Source organism: Metopolophium dirhodum, chromosome 6, assembly GCF_019925205.1.
Source record: "Metopolophium dirhodum isolate CAU chromosome 6, ASM1992520v1, whole genome shotgun sequence".
NCBI classification, from domain to species: Eukaryota; Metazoa; Arthropoda; class Insecta; order Hemiptera; family Aphididae; genus Metopolophium; species Metopolophium dirhodum.
Window position 1 is genome coordinate 26,568,783 of NC_083565.1, and position 21,154 is coordinate 26,589,936.

Genomic DNA, 21,154 nt, shown 5'->3' on the forward strand with positions numbered 1-21,154 from the left:
TAATATATAATACGATGCACACCTGTAATAAAATATAAAATATTATAAATCACCATTCAAACCGAAACACTTAAATAATATTGCGTTGGCGGATAAAGACACTAACGTCCACCGTGTTTATTTTATAGTTGAAATTCTTTGGCCACAATATATTTAAAGACAAATTATTAGATATCAATTTAGATCGCAAACACAGTTAAACAATATTATGAATACCCTTGTAAGATACCTTATTCAGATAATTAATATATTACCTATGAGAATAATAAAATAGGTATACATTATTTCTGGTTATTCTGATATCAAAACCATGATTAATTAATCATTTTAATACCTACTTATAATATTATCCATAATATCGTAGGTAGGACCTACCTGGTAAGTACATGGTATAATCAATCAAACCAAGAGATATCTGTATCGCAATTCATTATTGTATGCTAAACACACTATTCTGTATTAATTTGAAACTAAATTGCCTGTTCTTTATTATTTTTAAATGCGAGAATGGTGACTATTATAATATTACTTAACCTATTACAGTAATGAGACTTTATTGACTTTATTGAAATATTACTTGCCAATACCTTACAGCCTACATATTATATTATCGTTGTACATTTCATTTCAATTATTCGTCATTCATCAGTCACCACGACACCTGCACTGAGACTGTACACACTTTTTTCTTATTGAAATGACCTAAATCACTGACATGAATTAATAATATAATCATTAAGTATTAAGTTTCAAACCAGGTGTTGATCATCTCATTAAAATGTTTTAAATGTTATATCAACCTCAAATAAACTTATTAAAAAAATCTATACACATAACATATTACAGTAATACACGTGAATACATTATAATTTAAAATTATTCGATACGAACAAAAATTGTAGGTATGTTGTAATATAATATAATAAATAATATAGGTAGGTACTTTAAACATATTAACTATCAACTGGACATTAATATTTAGGATCTTATATGGTACCTACTTGTAACAACTAACCAATTTATAAACTTATCGTTGGTATGTAATTTGTCAGTAGATACCTACCTATAATACTACGTAATTTTGTAGAACTCTTTCATTATTGTTTATTATATATTTATATCTATAGAGTAAATATAGATTTTAGTACAAACTAATTTTCTAATTTAAATCCAATACATTTCAGACGATAAACCATAATGAATAAGTATAATGAAACAAATGTTGTTCAAATTTTAAATATGGATATTTTAATAATTTTGAACATCTATATAATATTATAAGAGTAGCGGATTGTTACAGTTCTACGAGCAACATCGATATAATTACAACGTTTTCACCTGCAGCAATATCCACTACCAATCTAATACGGCATAATATTATATCTATGTTTATGTGCCTGGATCCGGTTATTATTATCGAGGGAAAGGCATTCATTCTAGTCTTTTTTGCGCATATAATTCTATTGAAATAATCTTTCTTATCTGCTACCTACCTAGTGTAAAAACAAAGAAATACAAAATAATCATTGTATTTCCTTTTATTTAATTGTTTGTAATGGCATCCAGTAATAAATTAGCTTATTAATTGTTGTTATTTTTCGTATAATACATCAGGTAACATAATAACGATTATTGACTCAATATTCAATACTGTATGGATACTATTGGTACAGTGTATTTAAACTGGAACAAAATAATTATATTTCTAAACCATATAGATTTTTATAGAGGAGAAGTCAAGAGTTCAAATTATAATATCATAAAATATGAATTCAACATTCAAATCAAAGTTATGATATCCCCCATTGAAAGTGGCGATTCAAGACTCGTTTTCTACTCTATAAATAGTTAAATAGGTACTATAAATAATAAAAATGCGACATAGCGTATAAAATTCACCATGGTAACGAAAAATATTTTTAACGCCAAAATGTTAAGCAATACCTAGTAGCCAATTTACGCGCGTTCGTCGGATGTCTTTTCGATTGAGTAGTATATATTAAATATATAAATATAATATAATAAAAGTATGATTGGTGGTGGGTACGTTTAAAAAGTAGGCAAGAACGTTTTGTACCGAAACAAATGAGTTTTGTATGTTACGACGTTACACGTTGTTGTTGGCGCCAATATATAAATGAATGTGTGATTTCTATACACGTACGTCAAGAGCGCATGCAGACCGTATCATTAATATTGTGTCGACTTTCTAAATCACCCTGTGCGTGCATTTTATCCAAAGATATTATAATGGGTAAATGGTATATAAAAACCATATTAGGTATATATACAGTATACTGCACAATCATACTCAAACGCCATCAAAAATGTCCTAGGGACAGAATGGCGGAACGTAGACATTGGCGTGCAATTGAATTATGGTAGGTAGGTAGGTATACTTAACTAGAATAAGAAAGGTTTGAGGTCAATCTGACAATCTATATAGGAGAGTAGGCTCAACACGGATTTTGACTTAGAAATTGCTGCAGCTATCTCCTTAAGTCGCAACGCGTGCGCGACCCCTCAGGTCAGAGCGTATTGCTGTCTGGACATTTTGATCACGTAATAATATAGTAAACGGGTTAGTTGCGTATATATCGAGTTTGTTTAAGAGGAATCTTCATTAGATAACCATCTGCAATAAAATATGATATATTGGGAAATGAGACTATATGGGACAACAGTTTTTATTAAACATACATCTTATTAAAATAAAAAAACATAACATTATACTTAATAATACAGGTAGTATAATACTATAGTGGTATTATAATGTATTGAGTAAATTTATTGAGCGGCAGTTTAACCATGACACAATTTTAAGCACGTATGTATTATAAATATAATACCTATAGATAATAAATAATATAATAATGTTTTTGGTTAAACACTTAAACAGTAGGTACCAGGTACCTCTGTATACATACATAATTTCTTTACTATTAAACAGGCGCGTAATGTATCAGTGGTACTCGTGGCAGTCAAATGATTTTGTCATGGGGAGGGACGAGGCTATAATTTTTTACATACTCTTTGATTATAAACAATATCAAAACATAAACTAAAAAGTTAATTAAGAGGTATCTAAATAAATTAGTAAATCTGTTAATTGTTATTTTCCACCAATTCATCCGAGGAATAATACATTATATTCATCATATAATGAATTTTATCCAATAATCCACTTAGGGTTATATTTACGACAACACAAACAGCTATAATAACCAAAACATTGAGACGATTCTGGAATAACATAATAACTAGGTACACAAATATTAAGGTTTCAAATTAACATTTTAATCATATTTTTAATTTAACTACATATATATTATAATCTATTAAAATAATATCACTGCAGCAGGATACCTATCTAATTCCTTTTTCCTATCATTCATTTTATCACGTCTAAGTAACTACCTGCATCAAATATGATCATTGTAAACAATTTCATAGATTGTGTATTTCAAATAAATGTTAAAGAAAAAAAACTAAAAACCTAAAAAATTAAGCTTTATGGTATGGATTTCTATTTCTACGTTGGAGCTGTTAATTATCAAGAATTATCAACAATATAATATGATATAAAATATTATTATAAATATCAAAAAAAAAGTCATGTGTGGGATATTCCCCTCACCACCGTTTGACCGCCTTTGTAATGTATAGCAATAATATAATGAGAAAGATACCTATATAAACATGTCATTTACATGTATACTCAATGTACTAAGTCCAAGTGTAAAGTATATTTAGGGTCTCTTATATAAAATGTGAAGTTTTATACCCTGGATATTGAGTTGGTGCCTTATGTTATATTACGCATTACGCAGTATTTGTTCGAATTGTATGTGTATCAGTGCTATGAAATATAAAGGGAAATAAAAAAGAATTAAAAACTCCTCCATGTGTTTCTTAACTGATTTGTTTACCAAGCTAGTATTATTAAGTGCCTATTAATTTGTTTTGTCCCTAGAGTCTTTTCAGCGTCCATTTTTATAATGCCCGACTAATATAATAGTACTATATACTTATTATATACTATATTATATTCTTTAGGTAGTTACTAAACAAATACCTTTTCAAATACCGAGTACTATCCGACTATCGTAAAAATGTAATACGAAACAAATCTGAAATCACTTAATTCATTGCATGTGTCATGTATAATGGTTAAAATTATTAAGGTTTTGAATTTTGATACATTAGTAATTACTTGGGTAATATCACTAATATCAGTGTTTTCAGTTTTTAATTAATTCGAATTAGTATTGTAATTAATATAATAATGCATATCACACATGAGCGACGAGAATACAAATATTATAAAGATCGATACACAATAATGTACACGATGAACATTAAACACGATAGACACAATAAAAACACGCATTACTATTAGGTATATAATATTCACTTACATTTAAAATTAACCGATAACGGAAGATTAGAATTTGTAATATTAACAATTAGAATGATCATCTAAAACCATGGTCAGACTGTTTATGACTGTAGACTGTAATTATTTATACTCCATATAAGTTTACGTAATTAATTGAATTATTATAGGGAGTAGCGCCCTAATCGCGTTTATGGACCCAACATCGTCGTATTTATTAGCCAATAATGTCTAAGTAACTCAAAATATTAATACATAATTATATACAAATAAAATTATTCAAATTTGCCTGATAATCTCTAAATTGTACAACTAAATTTATTTGAATTTTATTATGTACATCCGCAGTAATAAGGAAAGCAGAAAACTTAAACATATACCTCCGTCCTCCATATTATATACTACTATTTACGTATATAGTAAATACCTATCTATCTATAACTAATAAATTTCAATTATTGCAATTGTTTTTGTTATTTTAAATGTTAATGTGATTTAAGCATGAAATTACCTATACAACGATGTTACTTATTAATATTTCTTGTACATTTTAATTTAATTTGTAGCTTTAGGTGTTAAGACTTGATATTTTAATATACAAGGTCACTATTACCTATTATAACCATTTTATTATTTATGCAATACATTTTAGAAATGTTGAATAATTATTTTTTTTTTAATAATTGAACATTTTAATAAATACTACCTATAGGTAGTCAAATTAGTTTCGATTGAAATCTTTGTTTGAATACAATGATTTATTTAATTCAAAATTATGATAATAATTAGGAACACCGTTATCCTACGCCGAGATGAATGAAGTGATGAAACTATACAAGTGCCATTCCAATATAGATACGCGAGTTGATTGTAACAAGTTCTGATTTTTGAGGTATGTGCTATATTTTTTTAATGATATAAATTGTTTAGGTTTTTATTTCTTTCTTAAATCATGACCCGTATTTTTAGTTTCATATTCTAAGAGCCAATTATTGAACTGTCTATCGCATATACCTATACATCATAATGGGTAAGTATATATCCTGTTGCACTCTGCTTCTCTTATATAAACGCTAAATGTTTAAAATATCTATAGGTTCAAATGTCTTTTGTCACCACTCATCACAATATTGCCACTTGTTGTAAGTAATTCAAACACACAATATTTTTTGAAAACTCAAACATTTACTACAATACCTAACGATAATGTCTTATTTAAAATAAAATAAAACTATATACTGATTTATATAATATAAGTAATAGGTACCATTGTATTATTGTATCAATCTATATATGTATTATATGTATATATTTAGTTAACTGCACGTACCTATTGGCTATTGTGTATTTTAAATACCTATCCGACCGTAACTCATAAACACGAGAGTCATAACTCAACAGTCTACACTCATAAAGTTTATATGGGTTTGAAAACAAAAAAAAAATATATTAGTACGTTATAATATAGTAGTAATACGATATGGACACATTTTTTTTTTTGCTTGGGTACGTGGTTTTTTATTTAGAAAAGTGTAAAATATATTTCGTATGCACAATAAAGGTATCTACGTGACGATATGTAGTGGGAACGCAAACAAAGTTGGGATACAGACAACTTTTTTTTACCGTACAACCGGTGGCGATATGGATTCGTTCCAAAAAACAAAAAAACCGTCAAACAAAATAGCTGTTGTTGTAATGAACGCAGTTCCTGTATGCGTGCCGGGAATGAGTAAAAAAATAAAATATCCTGTAAAAAACAAATCAAAATGAACCGTTCGGTCATTTGAGGTTCCAGTGACACCCATCGATTTTGTTCCTATAGTTATTGTGTACAATGGAGCGAGCGAGCGCACGCGGACGCAAGGATTATTACGATTTGATTGCCCGGGCGTATACACGTCGTTTTAAAGTGTTAATGAATATTATTATAATTTAATAGAATAACGGGGCAGGGTCGGTGACTATTTCCTTGCAATAAAAACAGTTTTATTTTATTTCATTGTTATAAGTCATTTTATTTCAAACTATTTTATCTGCATGTATATATATATAATATAATATTATTATATACATATTACACCAATATAGCTACTGCGGCTGTTACATGATTCGAACGCGCATCGTCACAGTCTCTAATACAAGTATCGGAGTATCCGAGTATGTATATATATATAATATGATCACGTAGGCAATTTAACGCAATAAGTAGACCGTTAACAATAGTTTAAATTATTAGTAATTAAGAAAACCCGATACTTCCGTGCCCGAATGTGCTAAATGTCCACTAGCCACTGCAGGAGCCCACCAATGAATTATGACTAAATGAGTAATGACTAATGACTGATGTAATAATACATCTTCACGTACTATACATAAGTATAACATTTTTAATATGTATTAATTAACATTACAAAATGTAGTTATGTCTAAGTAATAACGTACGCTTATACACTTTTCTATAAGATGTTATTATCGTTTAGATACTTTAAATTAAATTCTTAAAATACTTCATTTGTTCACACGAAAAAAAAAATTACTATAATATTATAGTTAAACAAATTATAGTAAATATAACTATTTAATAGGTAAAATAACTAAAATGGTTTACTTATTATTACTATATAAATATAGTTAATAGTTATGGAAATGTTTACTATATTTTATAGTTAATGCAGTTTTTAATGTTTGAATTAACTAAACAATAGTTAAAATAGCATATTTCAGTTCGAATAACTATAATAACTTTTTCTATAATATTTTAGTAAATCTGATTAACCTTTTAGCAATTATAATGTACAGTCAATCCTACAATTTTTATAGTACAAACAACTGTTTTGTTTTTTCCGTGCAACCATTCTACCAAAATATAATATAATACCTATTTTAAATTGTATTTAGTGAGTGGATAATTTTGCGTAAATACATATATTATTCTAGCTGATCCCGTGCACTTTGTTGTCGGAAAAAATGGCAACTCTTAAAAAAATGATGATTGTTCAACTTTTTTTGGGTGTAACTCGCTGCAGTAAGTACAACTCAGCCAACCTGGTAGGCAATGTTCGAAAATTCGATTTAATGCAAGCTTGTACCTGATCTTCTTGAATAATTCTTCATTGGTTAATGGCAACCAATCATAAATAAATACGAATTTCTACTAGTTATTTCTCCTATACGGGCTATAACCAATAGTAACCATTACGTATATACTATATAGGTATTCAATTTACACGTACAATTTTGTTTTTTGCTAATTTTAACCCCTTAAAATCAAAATAGGAGGGTGAAAATTACTTTGTGACCTATTCTCAAACCTACCAAATATAAAAAAAACAATTTCATTAAAATCGGTCGAGCCGTTTCGGAGAAATCCGATGACAAATACCGTGACACGACATTTTTTATATATTATATATTAGATATGTAAATTATAGTTACCTATGATAAATGAACTAACTTTAAAAAAAAATCTAGATACTACAATACGAGTGTTGGTTAATGGTTATTATTAATTATTATTGTCGTTTAACTTGGCCAACTACGATGGTTAATGGTGTTTGATTATACATTTGAAAGCAATGATAATTGCGGAAAAGCAATAAGAAAAATCAGGAAACTCACCTCAGCTGAATGTTTTGAATATAAGATTTGTGTAACTCGTCATGCTGAATAGTTCATCGTAATAGATGTTTAATTTGAATTCTCATTTTTTTGTTTTTCAAAAAACAACACATTTAGGTTATAGGTACAATGTATAAATACATAAATTACAAATAATAAAATATACTACGCGTTCTGAAAGATATTTTTTAAAATAAATTGTTAGTGTGTGCAGTGAATATGTGAAGATTACCGTCTGTTTACAGAACTCCAAATAATTTGAATTTAATGATAAAACATTTTACCGACTACCTAGTCCCTATACGAAAATGAAAAACGATTATAACTAAGGAGAAGGCGGATCTTTAACGATAGTCTGTTTATGGAATATTATAATATATGTTTTTTATTATTATTATTATTTCGATAGGTTGAACTAGTTTTTTCCAAAAACATTAGTACAACTTACAGGTAAGTTATACTGTCGTAACGTATACAATGGTGTACAATGTGTAAATAGGTTCGTGATATAATCGTGTCTAATGTCTAAATATTTTGAAAATTATAATATTCATAATATAATATATAATAATGGAATGTTTCAAGTTCCTACACTTAATATATTTTGAATTACTGCAAACATATACTAATAACAAAATAAGTTACTTTTCATATTCAAATGAATATTCAAATTCAGTTTCATCAGAATTTATTGCATACCAATATATATATTATTGCATATAAAAACTTAGAAACAAACAGTTTATCAAAATAAATCGAAAAAAACTAAATAAAAATATAGAGTTGCAATGCCTATGCTTATAAATAACTAAAAAACGTTAAAATATTTTTAAGAAAACATAGCATACAAAGAAAATACTAATCTAAATATTAGGTTAAAATTTCAAGTCTAAATACAATTTTGTTTTAATTAAGTACAACAAAAAAAACAAAATTGAATTTTGTCAAAATTGGTGTTGCGTAAACATTAATTTTCCCGCTGTTACAATAAATTAGCCATTTGGTTGCATATTATCTAGATGGCTATGTATACGATTTCTCTATGCATATTGTGTACCTAATTTATAATAAACGTGTATTATTATTAGTAATTTTTAATGATGATTTAAAACCATAATATTATACTCCTTAAAGTGGACCTCCTGACGTACGCAATGATACTATAATCAGGGCTTGAAACCGTTATTAATTTAATCGGTTACCGCATTAGTGGTAACCGAAATTTATTTGGATACCGGTTAGCGTTTTTATACCGGTCCTGTTGTTAGCAGTAACCAATTACCGGTACTAGATTCAAAATTACAGGTTACCGTTAAGTGATAATCGCTTCCAAAAAATGTCGGTTACCGGTAATCGATTGAATACCGGTTTTCTAAAAAAAAGTTGTACTACACCTTTGTACCCGTATACTTAATACAATATTCGTGTTGTTAAAGAAATCAAGCTATTTTTAGATTTCCCAGTACAATATACGATGAGGGAGACCGGGACTATTGAGTACCGTCAATACTCATTACCAACCTAGGTAGGTAGGAAATGGAAATGTGGAATACCAATTATTTGAATCATTATTCCAAGAATTGAGACTAGGGAAAAAAACGAAGATATAATAGTATGATTTAAGAATAGTTTTAAGAAGTTATTATTTATTACACCATTAGTAGCTACGAGCGTATAATCATTTATGTTGCTAAAATAAATTAAACATAATATTATTATAGTTCATACGTAACGGTAGTCAGTATTTATAAATACCGGTAATCGGTTCTTAACCGGTTACAACATATTAAACATATTACGTTATTATAACGTTTTATGTTAGCTGAAAAATTGTCACGGTAACCGGTAACCGATAACCGGGAGTACAAATAGGCTTATAATAACGGTAACCGATTATAGGTTCCCCAAAATTCCGGGAAATTACCGGTTGAAAAGCCCTGACTATAATTACAAATTTATTAGAAACAAAAAATCGAATAAACTGTGACCTCTTTTGCCTCTTGATAGTATGATAGTAATTATATGTATAACCTTATAGGTAACATTAATCATTAATTTTAAAAATTGAATAACGTTGAAAACATGATTTTAATAGCATTTTAATTTTTTAAGACTTACTTTATATTATCAATATAATCAGTCATTGCCCATGCATCTGTAGGTAATAGAAACAAAAGTAGACATAATAAATTATTAACATTAAGCATATTTATTTATACAATTTGAACATTCAAAATTATCTACACTTTAAAAAATGTAATGTATTTTATAAATATTGTTTAAAATTGATTTAAATATTCTGAAAATTGTATTGAGTACAGAAAATGATAATTTAATTAAAAGTATAATATTTCAAATTATGAAGTAGTAGTTTCTACGATTAATTCTCTTTGAATTAACTTCTAAAAAACTATAATTGTTTGTTGAGAAAAAGTGATTTTTTAAATGAGTATTCAAGTTTGTTCAAAATTAAACTTCAGACGCTCATAAAAAATATTTTTGGATTTATATTCAATTTATTTTTATAATTCTAGTAAGCAAAACTTATATTTAACCTTGTATTACATTTTCAAACCTTAGGTATGAATATTAAAAGTGATCTTCAATTATCTATGTACATTTTCAACTGCCCGCCAATTTGCCAATTTTTGCAAATTTGACAAATTTTGTCAAAATTCTAACTTCAAATATTGATAAAAAAATCATTGTAGATTTACGCCCAACTATGTTTAACTTCATTATAGAAGCTTAATTTTTTATCGAAATTCATTGGAAAAGAAAGGTAAATTTTAAATGCCTTTAAATATAGCTCTAAAAGAACTAAAATATTTTTAAAATTATGACGTGTGGGTTTATAATAATCTAACATAAACGTATGGTGAAAATTTCAAGTTTCTACGATTATTCGTTTTTTAATTACAAGAAAATAAGAAAATCGATTTTATCGAAAACTGCAGGTTTTGCGTACAAATTCCTGTTATTTCAAATTATGTTTTTGTTTTTCATCAAGAAAAGTACAAACTCAATTCACACTTTCCTACCAGAAAACATATTAAGGTTGATGATTAAGGATTTTTACTATTTCAAAAGGTGATGACAGACACAACAATTAATTTAAAAAACACACATAATCAATCGACTCAATGCTGCAGTCATCGCTCGAGCGGATCCGTTCACTGCTCGCAGAATCTAAAAGTAAAATATTATCTTTTAGATACTGCTCATAGTCAGTCGACTTAGTCGATAAAATATAAAAACTTCATTTCGTTTTTAAATCGCTGTATGAAGCGAACTTTTCACTCTGTGTCTCTAACCTAACCTCTGTCTAGTGAAAATCAGAAGCATAGAAAATCGAAACAAATTCTACAACTCCGGAGATTCGGGTATGGACCATACGCCATGGTAATATGGTATGGAGTATAGATCACGTCATAACGCTATAATGATGTAATTTATTTATACTTTGAACACGTACAATATAAATAAACAATTTTTTTGGCGACACACATCACGGTAATACGCAACTCCCTAGTGTGTCGCGACACATCGGTTGATAATCATTACTTAGTACCTACCTATAGAGTATAGACTAGTATTATAGACTAATATAAAGTAAATAAAACTGATAAAACTGTTTATTTCAAATCAAGAAAACAGTAATAACTGCATATTCGCATTTGTATTACCTGTTATATATTATTTTATACCTATGTAATAATTTTTGTATCAACTAATCAACTGCATTTAGGTTCGGAAATCATAAACTTCAATCAACATCTTCGTATTATTTTTATTTGTACACAAGTTTTGAGATTTATTGATTATTGATGTGTTATGTGTTATAATTTATGTAAATAATTTATAACACTGACGCATAAAATATATTGTATAATATACGCTATACGCTCCTATATAGATGATTTTTCAAAATTATTTGTTCGAACCACTTTATACAATATATATTATATATAATATATTAATGTGTTAGTAATAAAAATATTAGGTAGGTAATTGAATAAAAATTATCGATCAATTATTTACTGGTGTTTGATAGTTTTCAATCAAATTTCACTCCTACGACATTTAATCTGCAGCTGGTGGTCGTGAGTATAATCGGATATGGTAATGGTTTGCGTGAGAAATTATCGTTGTAGGCGGGGGCACAAGGTAGACGGGTTATTTTTTAACTATTTTTTTTCTACACAAAAACGAGTTAACGTTCAATTCACTTTCACCCTTTCGCACATGCTGCGGTACGTGTTACGTTACATTGAATTTCCGTCGAAAAAAAATAATGAATAATAATAATAGTAATAATAATAAATACATGTAACAACTATATGCTGACCAACAGTTTCTCCGTTTCGTCTTTACTATTTTCAAAAATATAATGGATTATTTTATCGGAATGCGCGTTGTTACGTCCGCCAGACGTCCACTACACACCGAGATAATAATATACAAACCATCAAATTATACATTAATATATCACAGAGGACAAAATTGATTTTCCTTTTATTCATACGTCTAATTTCTGGCCAACACCATTCAGGAATGAGGACACGCTCTGATTACTTCTATAGTGACTCTAATGTGTACAGTAATTTGTATATGCACACACCTAGGTAATCCAATATAATAATAAACGTCTGAAGGCGATCGAAAACAATGAATTCATGGTCCAAAAAGTCATAACTTGCATTACGAATTATGACTTACTGACTTATGATACATGAAAGATTATGATCTCCAAAAATTAATATCAATCGTTGAACCCAATGTATATAAGATATTATTATACAAACACAGAGCATAATATATGGATTTTGAAACAGAGGTGGGTGACATGCAGACGTGACCTCCAGAAATTACATCTATTGACATTACTTTTAATAATATAAAGAAATTTAACAATTACTTCTATGACAATATGTTTTACTTTCTAGACCACAATATAGTTTACTTTTCTTAACATGTAAAGTATTTCCATAACATTAAGGTATTTTTAATATTTATTTAAATCGTTACAGTTTTCAAACTAATTTTCTCTAATATTTATTTACAGAAGTCAAAAAATACATTTTGAAAGACTACCAGTCATGGTTGGTTGTTCATGTGTTTATGAATATTTCATTATTTATTATTGGCATGATGACTAGAAATGTTAAAAAATGAAAAATAAATTATATCGTTTGTATAATATAATATATTATAAAATATTAAAATATGTAATACCCTAATTTGTTATCAAATTATTTAATATGTATAATGTATATGATATAAATTATAAATGTAAGAATTTCATATACATCATAACTATAGAGCTGATGACTTCAAGTACTTAATAACCTCAAAATATGTATACCTACACGTATTATGCATTTAAAAAATATGCACTTAAAATATGCTCTAGAAATATTTAATATATAAAATATAGCACCTTCATAAATTATAATATTTATAATTTATAATATGCAAAAAAAAATTTAAAAAATATATTATTATATTATATTATTGTTATTATTATTATTATTGTTGTTTAAATTATTCAAATTATAAACATAATATATAACAATATGTATTATACCTACTTATTATTTATTAATATTACTGATTTACATTAAATCTTCAGCTCTTTGAGTTTACTAGATATGAAATCATGTAAACTGCGAACGTATAAAATTATAATTTGTTTTCGGGTTGTCCCTTATATTTTTGTAGCAAATCCTTTTCTTGTGAAAACAAATACTTAATAGAAATAATAATAAATGTATTACATTTTTTTTAGCTTTTTAGAATAAATTGTCATTGAAATAAAATATAATAAACTATTCATAATTCATATCAGCGGTTTCATGAAAATGTATAGTATTATGAATAAATTATTAGTGGTCTATTACCTAGGCGCACTCGTATAATTCAAATAGGTAACTTGTAGAAATTATACTTTAATAAATAACTTTCTATTTCGTATTTTCAACAGCCAACGATATTAAAATGAATAAGTAATAACAAATCAATTTCAACGAGGTAACGATTACAGTAATATTGGTGAAAAAACTATTATCTATACACACATTGTTTTGCTCAAAACATGCATTATAACATACGTTACTTAAATCATACATTATTTAATTACTATAACCAGTTAAAACAGTGTACCTATATCCACGCATTTTTGGAAGTTGTAAATGTTATGACAATACGAATTAACTACCTACTTAAGAAGAATATAATTTTAAAATAAAAATTATATTTATGTTAATAAAATATATCTATTCTCTTAATATTATAGGTGTATAAGAATATTTTCTGTTCAAAGACATGAGATATAATTTGTTATGACGTGCAATCAACGTTTCTCTTATTTATCTAATTTGTTTTTAATACGCAATTGTTTGGACCAAACACCAAACACTAACATCTCGACATCTGTATACATAGTGCCTACTTTAATTACTTATTATCTACATACAAATTATTATAACCATAAAATTACGTCGATTTCATCAACAAAATTCAGGTTCTGTGTAATTCGTGGTCAAATTGGTATTTTAGCTGAAGAGTTATTCGTACCACCGTTACACGCAAAAAGCGAACTTTTGGCACCATACCAAATTCATATGGTACATATTACATACTTAATAATAATACGCGGTATCCAATATCGCGCATGCGCATATATTTATTTTAACCTTCGTGTGTGTATAGTTTTCATAGGACATAATAGTACGCCGATTGCTATAAAAAGAAAATCCCTGCGCAATAGCAATGGATAACTTATATATGGGCCATATACCTACCTACCTAGTTCAAACACGATCGATTTAATTGTTTTTATCATGCAGCACTAATTGATCATTGAAAATAATATAATTACCATTTTACACCTATACTTAAGTTGATATAAATATTGAAAAAAGGTCATGAGGGGATCTAACCCCCCTGTTTGGCCACTACTGAACCAAAACTAACTCAAACAATACCTAACTATATTATTATTTATTACGTATGATGTTATTTAATTTTACTTTATATTCTCTACTGCGTATTATTTCCAATCCATGTTCCTATTATTAACTATGTGATCTATATATATATAATATATCCTACTCACCCTGTATAATAATATTAATAATGTAATATAATGTAACACCTAATGGCCATAGATCTCCGGGGGCCGGGACTGATTATAATAAAATAATATTGTCGTCAATAAATATCAAAATAGTTTTGATATCTTCAATATATTGAATACATCTTTAATACAATCAATACAATTATACTATAAAATATATTATTTGTACACATTATACATATATAAGCATATACGTAAATATGGTTAACATCTGGGGGGGGGGGGGCTAGAAATATCAATTAACACGTGTAAATCATATGTATTACACTTACCACATTATTTATTATATTTACAAGTGAGGAAATATTTGGGGGCTTAGGGAGTTGTTTTTTTTTTTTTTTTGGGGGGGGGGGGGTATTACTTAAATTTACACTTATGTTAATAAGTATATTCATGTTAAAATAATAATTATTGTTATAGTGCCATTGGAGGTAGCTGGGCCTAAAGGCTAAGATTGAGTAGTACCGACGAAAACTTGACGACTCTGTTGCAAAATTTAAAAGTTAAGTAATTTAAATTTTAACCTATTGCAATGATATGTACAAATATGATTGGTAGGTATACTTTGAAAAATTTAATTTAATTTTTATATGCATCGCACGCAAGCACACTTTAAGACATTTTAAGCATCGAAAGGTGGACTATCTTATACATTACAAACTGCAGATCGGTAAAAATCTCATGTTATAACAGTATTTTCTCATAAAAATATTGCAAAATAAAGAAAAATAAAAAAAAAAATATTAGGTAAATGTTATAAGACAGTTGGGTAGGTATTTAAGATTTTTTTTAAAAACCCATTTATTATACTACCTAAATAGTAGATAAATAAGGTCTACGTTACTAGCTAACATGCTTACATGTTATGTTTATAACGTAAGGGTAAACGGCCAAGTCGAATTTTAGTCGAATTTTGTGTTTTTTAAAACAAAATTATTTACACAAAAATTTGAAAAATCTAATGTTTTTCTATTTTTTTAAAATACATAAAAATACACTAGACACACGCCCTTTTCGGATTTGTCTACGAATTTAGACGGATATCGCGTCGGGGCGTCTCTTGATGGATTAATATCCTCCTCTCGTCGTTGTACAATTATAAATAACAATTACAATGATATAATATTATAGGTATACTGTCTTAATAATATTCCCATAAAATAGTTATTATTTCGTTGTTGATTGTAAAGATTGTTCGACGTACCTTTGTGTCCCTTGAACCGGACTGTATCAGATACACGACCACAAACATCCACGACGCCAGGAAAATCAATAGCAGCTTGACTTTCCTACGCATTTTTCCGGCCCCCATCGCGCGAGGGCGGCCTTTTACCGGTATGGAACGCGTAGTCGCGCGCGTCTAACACACCATCAAACGATATTGTGTCGTAAGTATATTATAGCTGATGACACGCGGGTTGACGAAGGTTAAGGCAAGCGTGCTACAGGATCATCGCCTCCTAATCATGTAGTATAGTATTGTTTTTATACTTTGAGCGTATATGATATTATCTCCTCGATTCGCACACGATCGCGTGATCGTTTATTTTCAACGGCGAAACGATGATAACACGATATCTGCGACGTGGTTAAGACTTTTTTACTAGAGAGCTTTTGGAATTTTTTTTTTCTTCCCCCGGGGGACGGTCTGTATACTATTAATGTTATACTACGCGGGAGCACGAGAGCGGCGAAAAAATCGTTTCGAACCGGGGCCGTGGTGCCGGGCGGACTGGCGGAAACGACGACGACGAGAACCGACCGCGATCGAATGCCGACTGCCCGACTGCTATTATTGCAATATCATAATATTGTGTGCCGGGAGGCTCGCCGCCGCCGCCAGAGCAGCAGCTGATCGCGCGAGCAGAGTCGAGCAGGATACGTGCGTAAACATAGGTATATACTATAATATAGGTAGGTACCCACCAGCAATGCCGCCGCGATAAATAATTCTCCATCACCGCTGTGGTCGCGCGCCGTTTTAACGATCGAATAATAATATAATATGTATGTGTGTGTGTGTGTGTGTGTGTGTGTGTGTGTGTGTGTGTGTGTGGATACGACTGAACGCGGCGAGTTTGTTTTGTACGCCATCGAGCCGAGACGAATATTATTTAGATACCTAAACCGCGGTAACTACACCGCGATGAAGAGATGAAAATATATTATCCGGGACTAATTTTTTGTCATTATATAGTTACTAGGTGAGACTAAAACAGACAAAACTAGTTTAGTTATCCATCGTTATAAACTATATGATTAAACGTGTTTATCTTGTTACTTGATTAAAAGACTATAGGCCCTTAGTCCGGGGGCGGATTGACGATGTTTTTTCGCCCCGTGGACTGCAACGCCAAGCGTAACTTTTTTCACACCCCAAAAACGGCATTATTTTCAATACAAACAATAATAGGTGTTCCTTAATTTCATTTTTTTACACTTTTGCATCACCCTTTTATTTTGTTGTCAAATCTAGTACTGCAGGGTATACTTACCTGTCTACCTATATCTTAAACCGTGGTTAACAGTAGTCACCATCCCGGCCAGTGGACAGCAGCGGGTTTTCTCTAGTCTAGAACTTCGTTTTACTTCGCCGACTGCAGACTCGACCAGAAATAGTTGTCGCCGAAACCGGCAGGTTAAATAGGCGGTTAGGTATCGGAAATGATGGTGACGCGTAATTTTGTGGGATATTTGCGTCAGATACAATTAAATTCGGAAAAATATTTGTCAGGAATTCTCTTATGGCGGGTACAAATAATATCTGGAAAATACTTCTCAGTAAAATCAAATTCAGGAATGTATAATATGTTTTAGAAAAGTTCAATGGGAGAAAAATTATTTTCAGGAATTGCAAAATTATGAAAGTATAAATAAGAACACGCAAGAACTCACAAGTATCTATAGAACCCACAGTTTTTTTTAAAATTTTTATCTTGCAGTGCACGCATAGGTAAAAAGGTATCTAATATTGTATGACAAGTATAGGTATGCGTTTAGTGTCTATGCCTATAGGGAAATATGTATATCATAATACTATATTTATGACCCAACCTGCGAGTTCTCCATAGTCCATAATATCCTACAAATATACGCCTGCAGATCGCTGTTCCAATGACCACCATAGTATTTCAGGCGCCCCTGATGATTATTATATTAGATAAAGGCATACCTAATACACTATATACATACGTCATATAGATATAGAACGGTTTGTTGATTGGAGCCTGGAGGGGCTTTATTAAACTTGATTGTTATTAATATTTGGACCGTGAAATATATTCCGATATATACCTACGAGTGGCCACTATGGCGAAAATATGGCTGATAATATAATATAAGCGTTATTCAGGAATCGGGAATAGACATCGGGTAGGTATCAGTTGTATTAAGCTATAAATAAATCCATATAAGTAGGGAGGCACTATTAAAATATATAATTGCATTTTTAACAGGACACGCCATTATAAATATGGCCATTGGTCATTGGACACTATAAGTCCATAAATCATATTAGGTGTACATGTATAGGCACCTACCTATATTATAAGGCGTTCGATGTATTAATAATATGTACCCTGCAGGGGCGTCCTCAGTGGCGCCGATCTCTATATTACGTATAAGTATTGCGGATGCTATACGCCAATGCCTAATTCAGGTGGGTGGTAACATGGTGGACATGGAGCCCGTAGGATGTACAAGTTGTAACCTAGCGATACAGTAGAAATTTGTTAGTATTTTTCTATTTTAGTGAGACAAACTGCTCAAACTGTTTCAAAAGCACAGTGATAACTAAAATCGAATTGTTTGTTTGTTATGACCAGTGGCGTATACATAACTTTTGTATGGGGGGGGGGATCAGTTGCAAACAAATTATTATGGAACAAAAATACCTAAACCTAGGTATGTGCACATTTAAATACCTAATAAATGATAAAACATATATATTCAATACATTTTATTTTAAATTCTACAAGTAGTTATATGTAGTTATGACTTGTTCCTGTTCGTACAACTGACATAATATTTGTGGTTGTTTTTTGTTTTTAGATAATAATATTTATTATTTAAGCTATTTTTAGCTATTTTTATATTTCTTTTTCTAATGTATAGGAAAATGTACCTATTATTATACGCACGGACAATGGACATGCGGGCGTCGTCTCCGCCGCGTTGATATCGGTGACGGTGGCGACTGGCGACGGCCCGTGGCTGGTCTGCCACATATTATTATCTTATAATAATTTATTATACTTGTATATATAATATACATATTATCAAATATCACATAATACGATTATATGAATATGAAATAAATATATGATTACTGATTAATATTAAGTAAATTATTTTTAATTAATTGTTGAATGTGTTAAAATAAAAATTTACAAAAAATCCTTGCCATTTTTTTTTCCTTGTAATTTCCTTACATTAAGTCATTAAGAACACTATTTTATAAAATTTAAAAAAAGGCCTATTGGGGGGGATCTGACCCCCACATCCCCCCCTTGTATACGCCCCTGGTTATGACGTTATGTCAAAACATTTTAAGATAATATCATTTTCCGACTTCCCAGCAACATAATTGTTATGGGTAGGTGTACAAGTGGACAATTATTAATATCTAATATTTTCGGTCTGTTTGTGTTGTAAATATAAGAAATGACTGGAATTAAATATCGTTGTATATCACTTATTTGTAATCGCTCTAGGTAAGCGGTTCTCAACCATTTTATATCCGCGTACCACCTACACAGTTTGAAAATTTTCATGTACCGCTTGACCAATTAATAACGTTTATTTTTTTGCTTATCAAAAATGAATGCGTTATTTTACATGTATGGAAATTTGTCTTATTAGAAACTACAAAATTATGATAATATAAGCATTTTCTTTTTTTTTTATTAGATAAAAATAGAGTATTTACAATCTGTAATATTTATATACTTACAATACAATAAGTAAATTTGATAGCTAATATAAGGTACAAAACATGAAAGGGTGTGAGGAGGGAGGCCAACCAGTGTGGATGCCCTCTAATATAAATAAGCATTTAATACATAAAAACAAAATTAAATATGCACAATTGTTATTCATATTATTTTTGACATCAAACAAACCAAATAATATTTATTGTGATAATGATCGTTTTTTAAAAAAAAAAAATAGATTTTCTTAGCTTACTACCTACGAGTTTTCCGCGTACCACTAGCGGTACGCTTGCCATAGGTTGAGAAACGCTGCTCTAGGTAATAATAGTTATGGGGGTGTTTTAATTTTATATTTGAATATAATAGGTGCATTATACATGTGGGGGGGCTTTAGTGGCTTATGGCTTTACACAGTATCCGTTGTATTAATATTCATATTCATAATATAAAATATGAAATATACCTGACCACACATGGAAACATACTTCGTAGAAATCTAAATCATATATATATATATAGTAGGTAGTACATATTATATTATTTACAAAAATACGTTTGATTGGTGATGAGGGGGTTCAACACACAATACCCCCCTCACTAGCCACTGGTGGTACCGATATTATATTTAATTATTACCTATGCAAATATGCAATACAATTTCAAACGGACATCGGCATTCGGCGTCACTGGTGCTCCTGTGCCAATTTATGGGGGAGGTCAAAATCTTAAGGTGAATGCCTAATTTGTACCGTATAAACTCAATCTTTGCCTATCGTGGTTTTAAATTCCTTATTGTAAAATATCATATCATTTATTTTTAAGTATCATTATTTAATAGCATGTTGTATACGCAATACGCATGTATTGTCTTTGTCTTATTAACGCATAAAATTGCACATTTTACGTTCAGAATAATCTGCGTGCTGTTACGGGAAGACAATTTTAAGATTTAATACAATTTAATATCATCAACTTTTAAAACGTAGGAAGATCATTTTAAATTGAAAACGAGAATATTATGTTTACAATGTTAGACGCCTATTGCCTATCCAAAAGTCGGACTAATGA

At 29.5% G+C, this 21,154-nt stretch overlaps 1 protein-coding gene across 1 annotated transcript in view; it reads right to left on the minus strand.

Moving 5' to 3' along the window:
- Positions 1-16,951, minus strand: part of LOC132946878 (polypeptide N-acetylgalactosaminyltransferase 2-like) — a 38,962-nt gene extending 22,011 nt beyond the window's left edge. Inside the window, exon 1 of the mRNA XM_061016984.1 lies at positions 16,360-16,951. Within this exon, the coding sequence (XP_060872967.1) occupies positions 16,360-16,467 (108 nt within the window). The 5' untranslated portion in view covers positions 16,468-16,951. The remainder of the gene's footprint in view (positions 1-16,359) is intronic.
- Between the last annotated feature and the right edge of the window lie 4,203 nt (positions 16,952-21,154).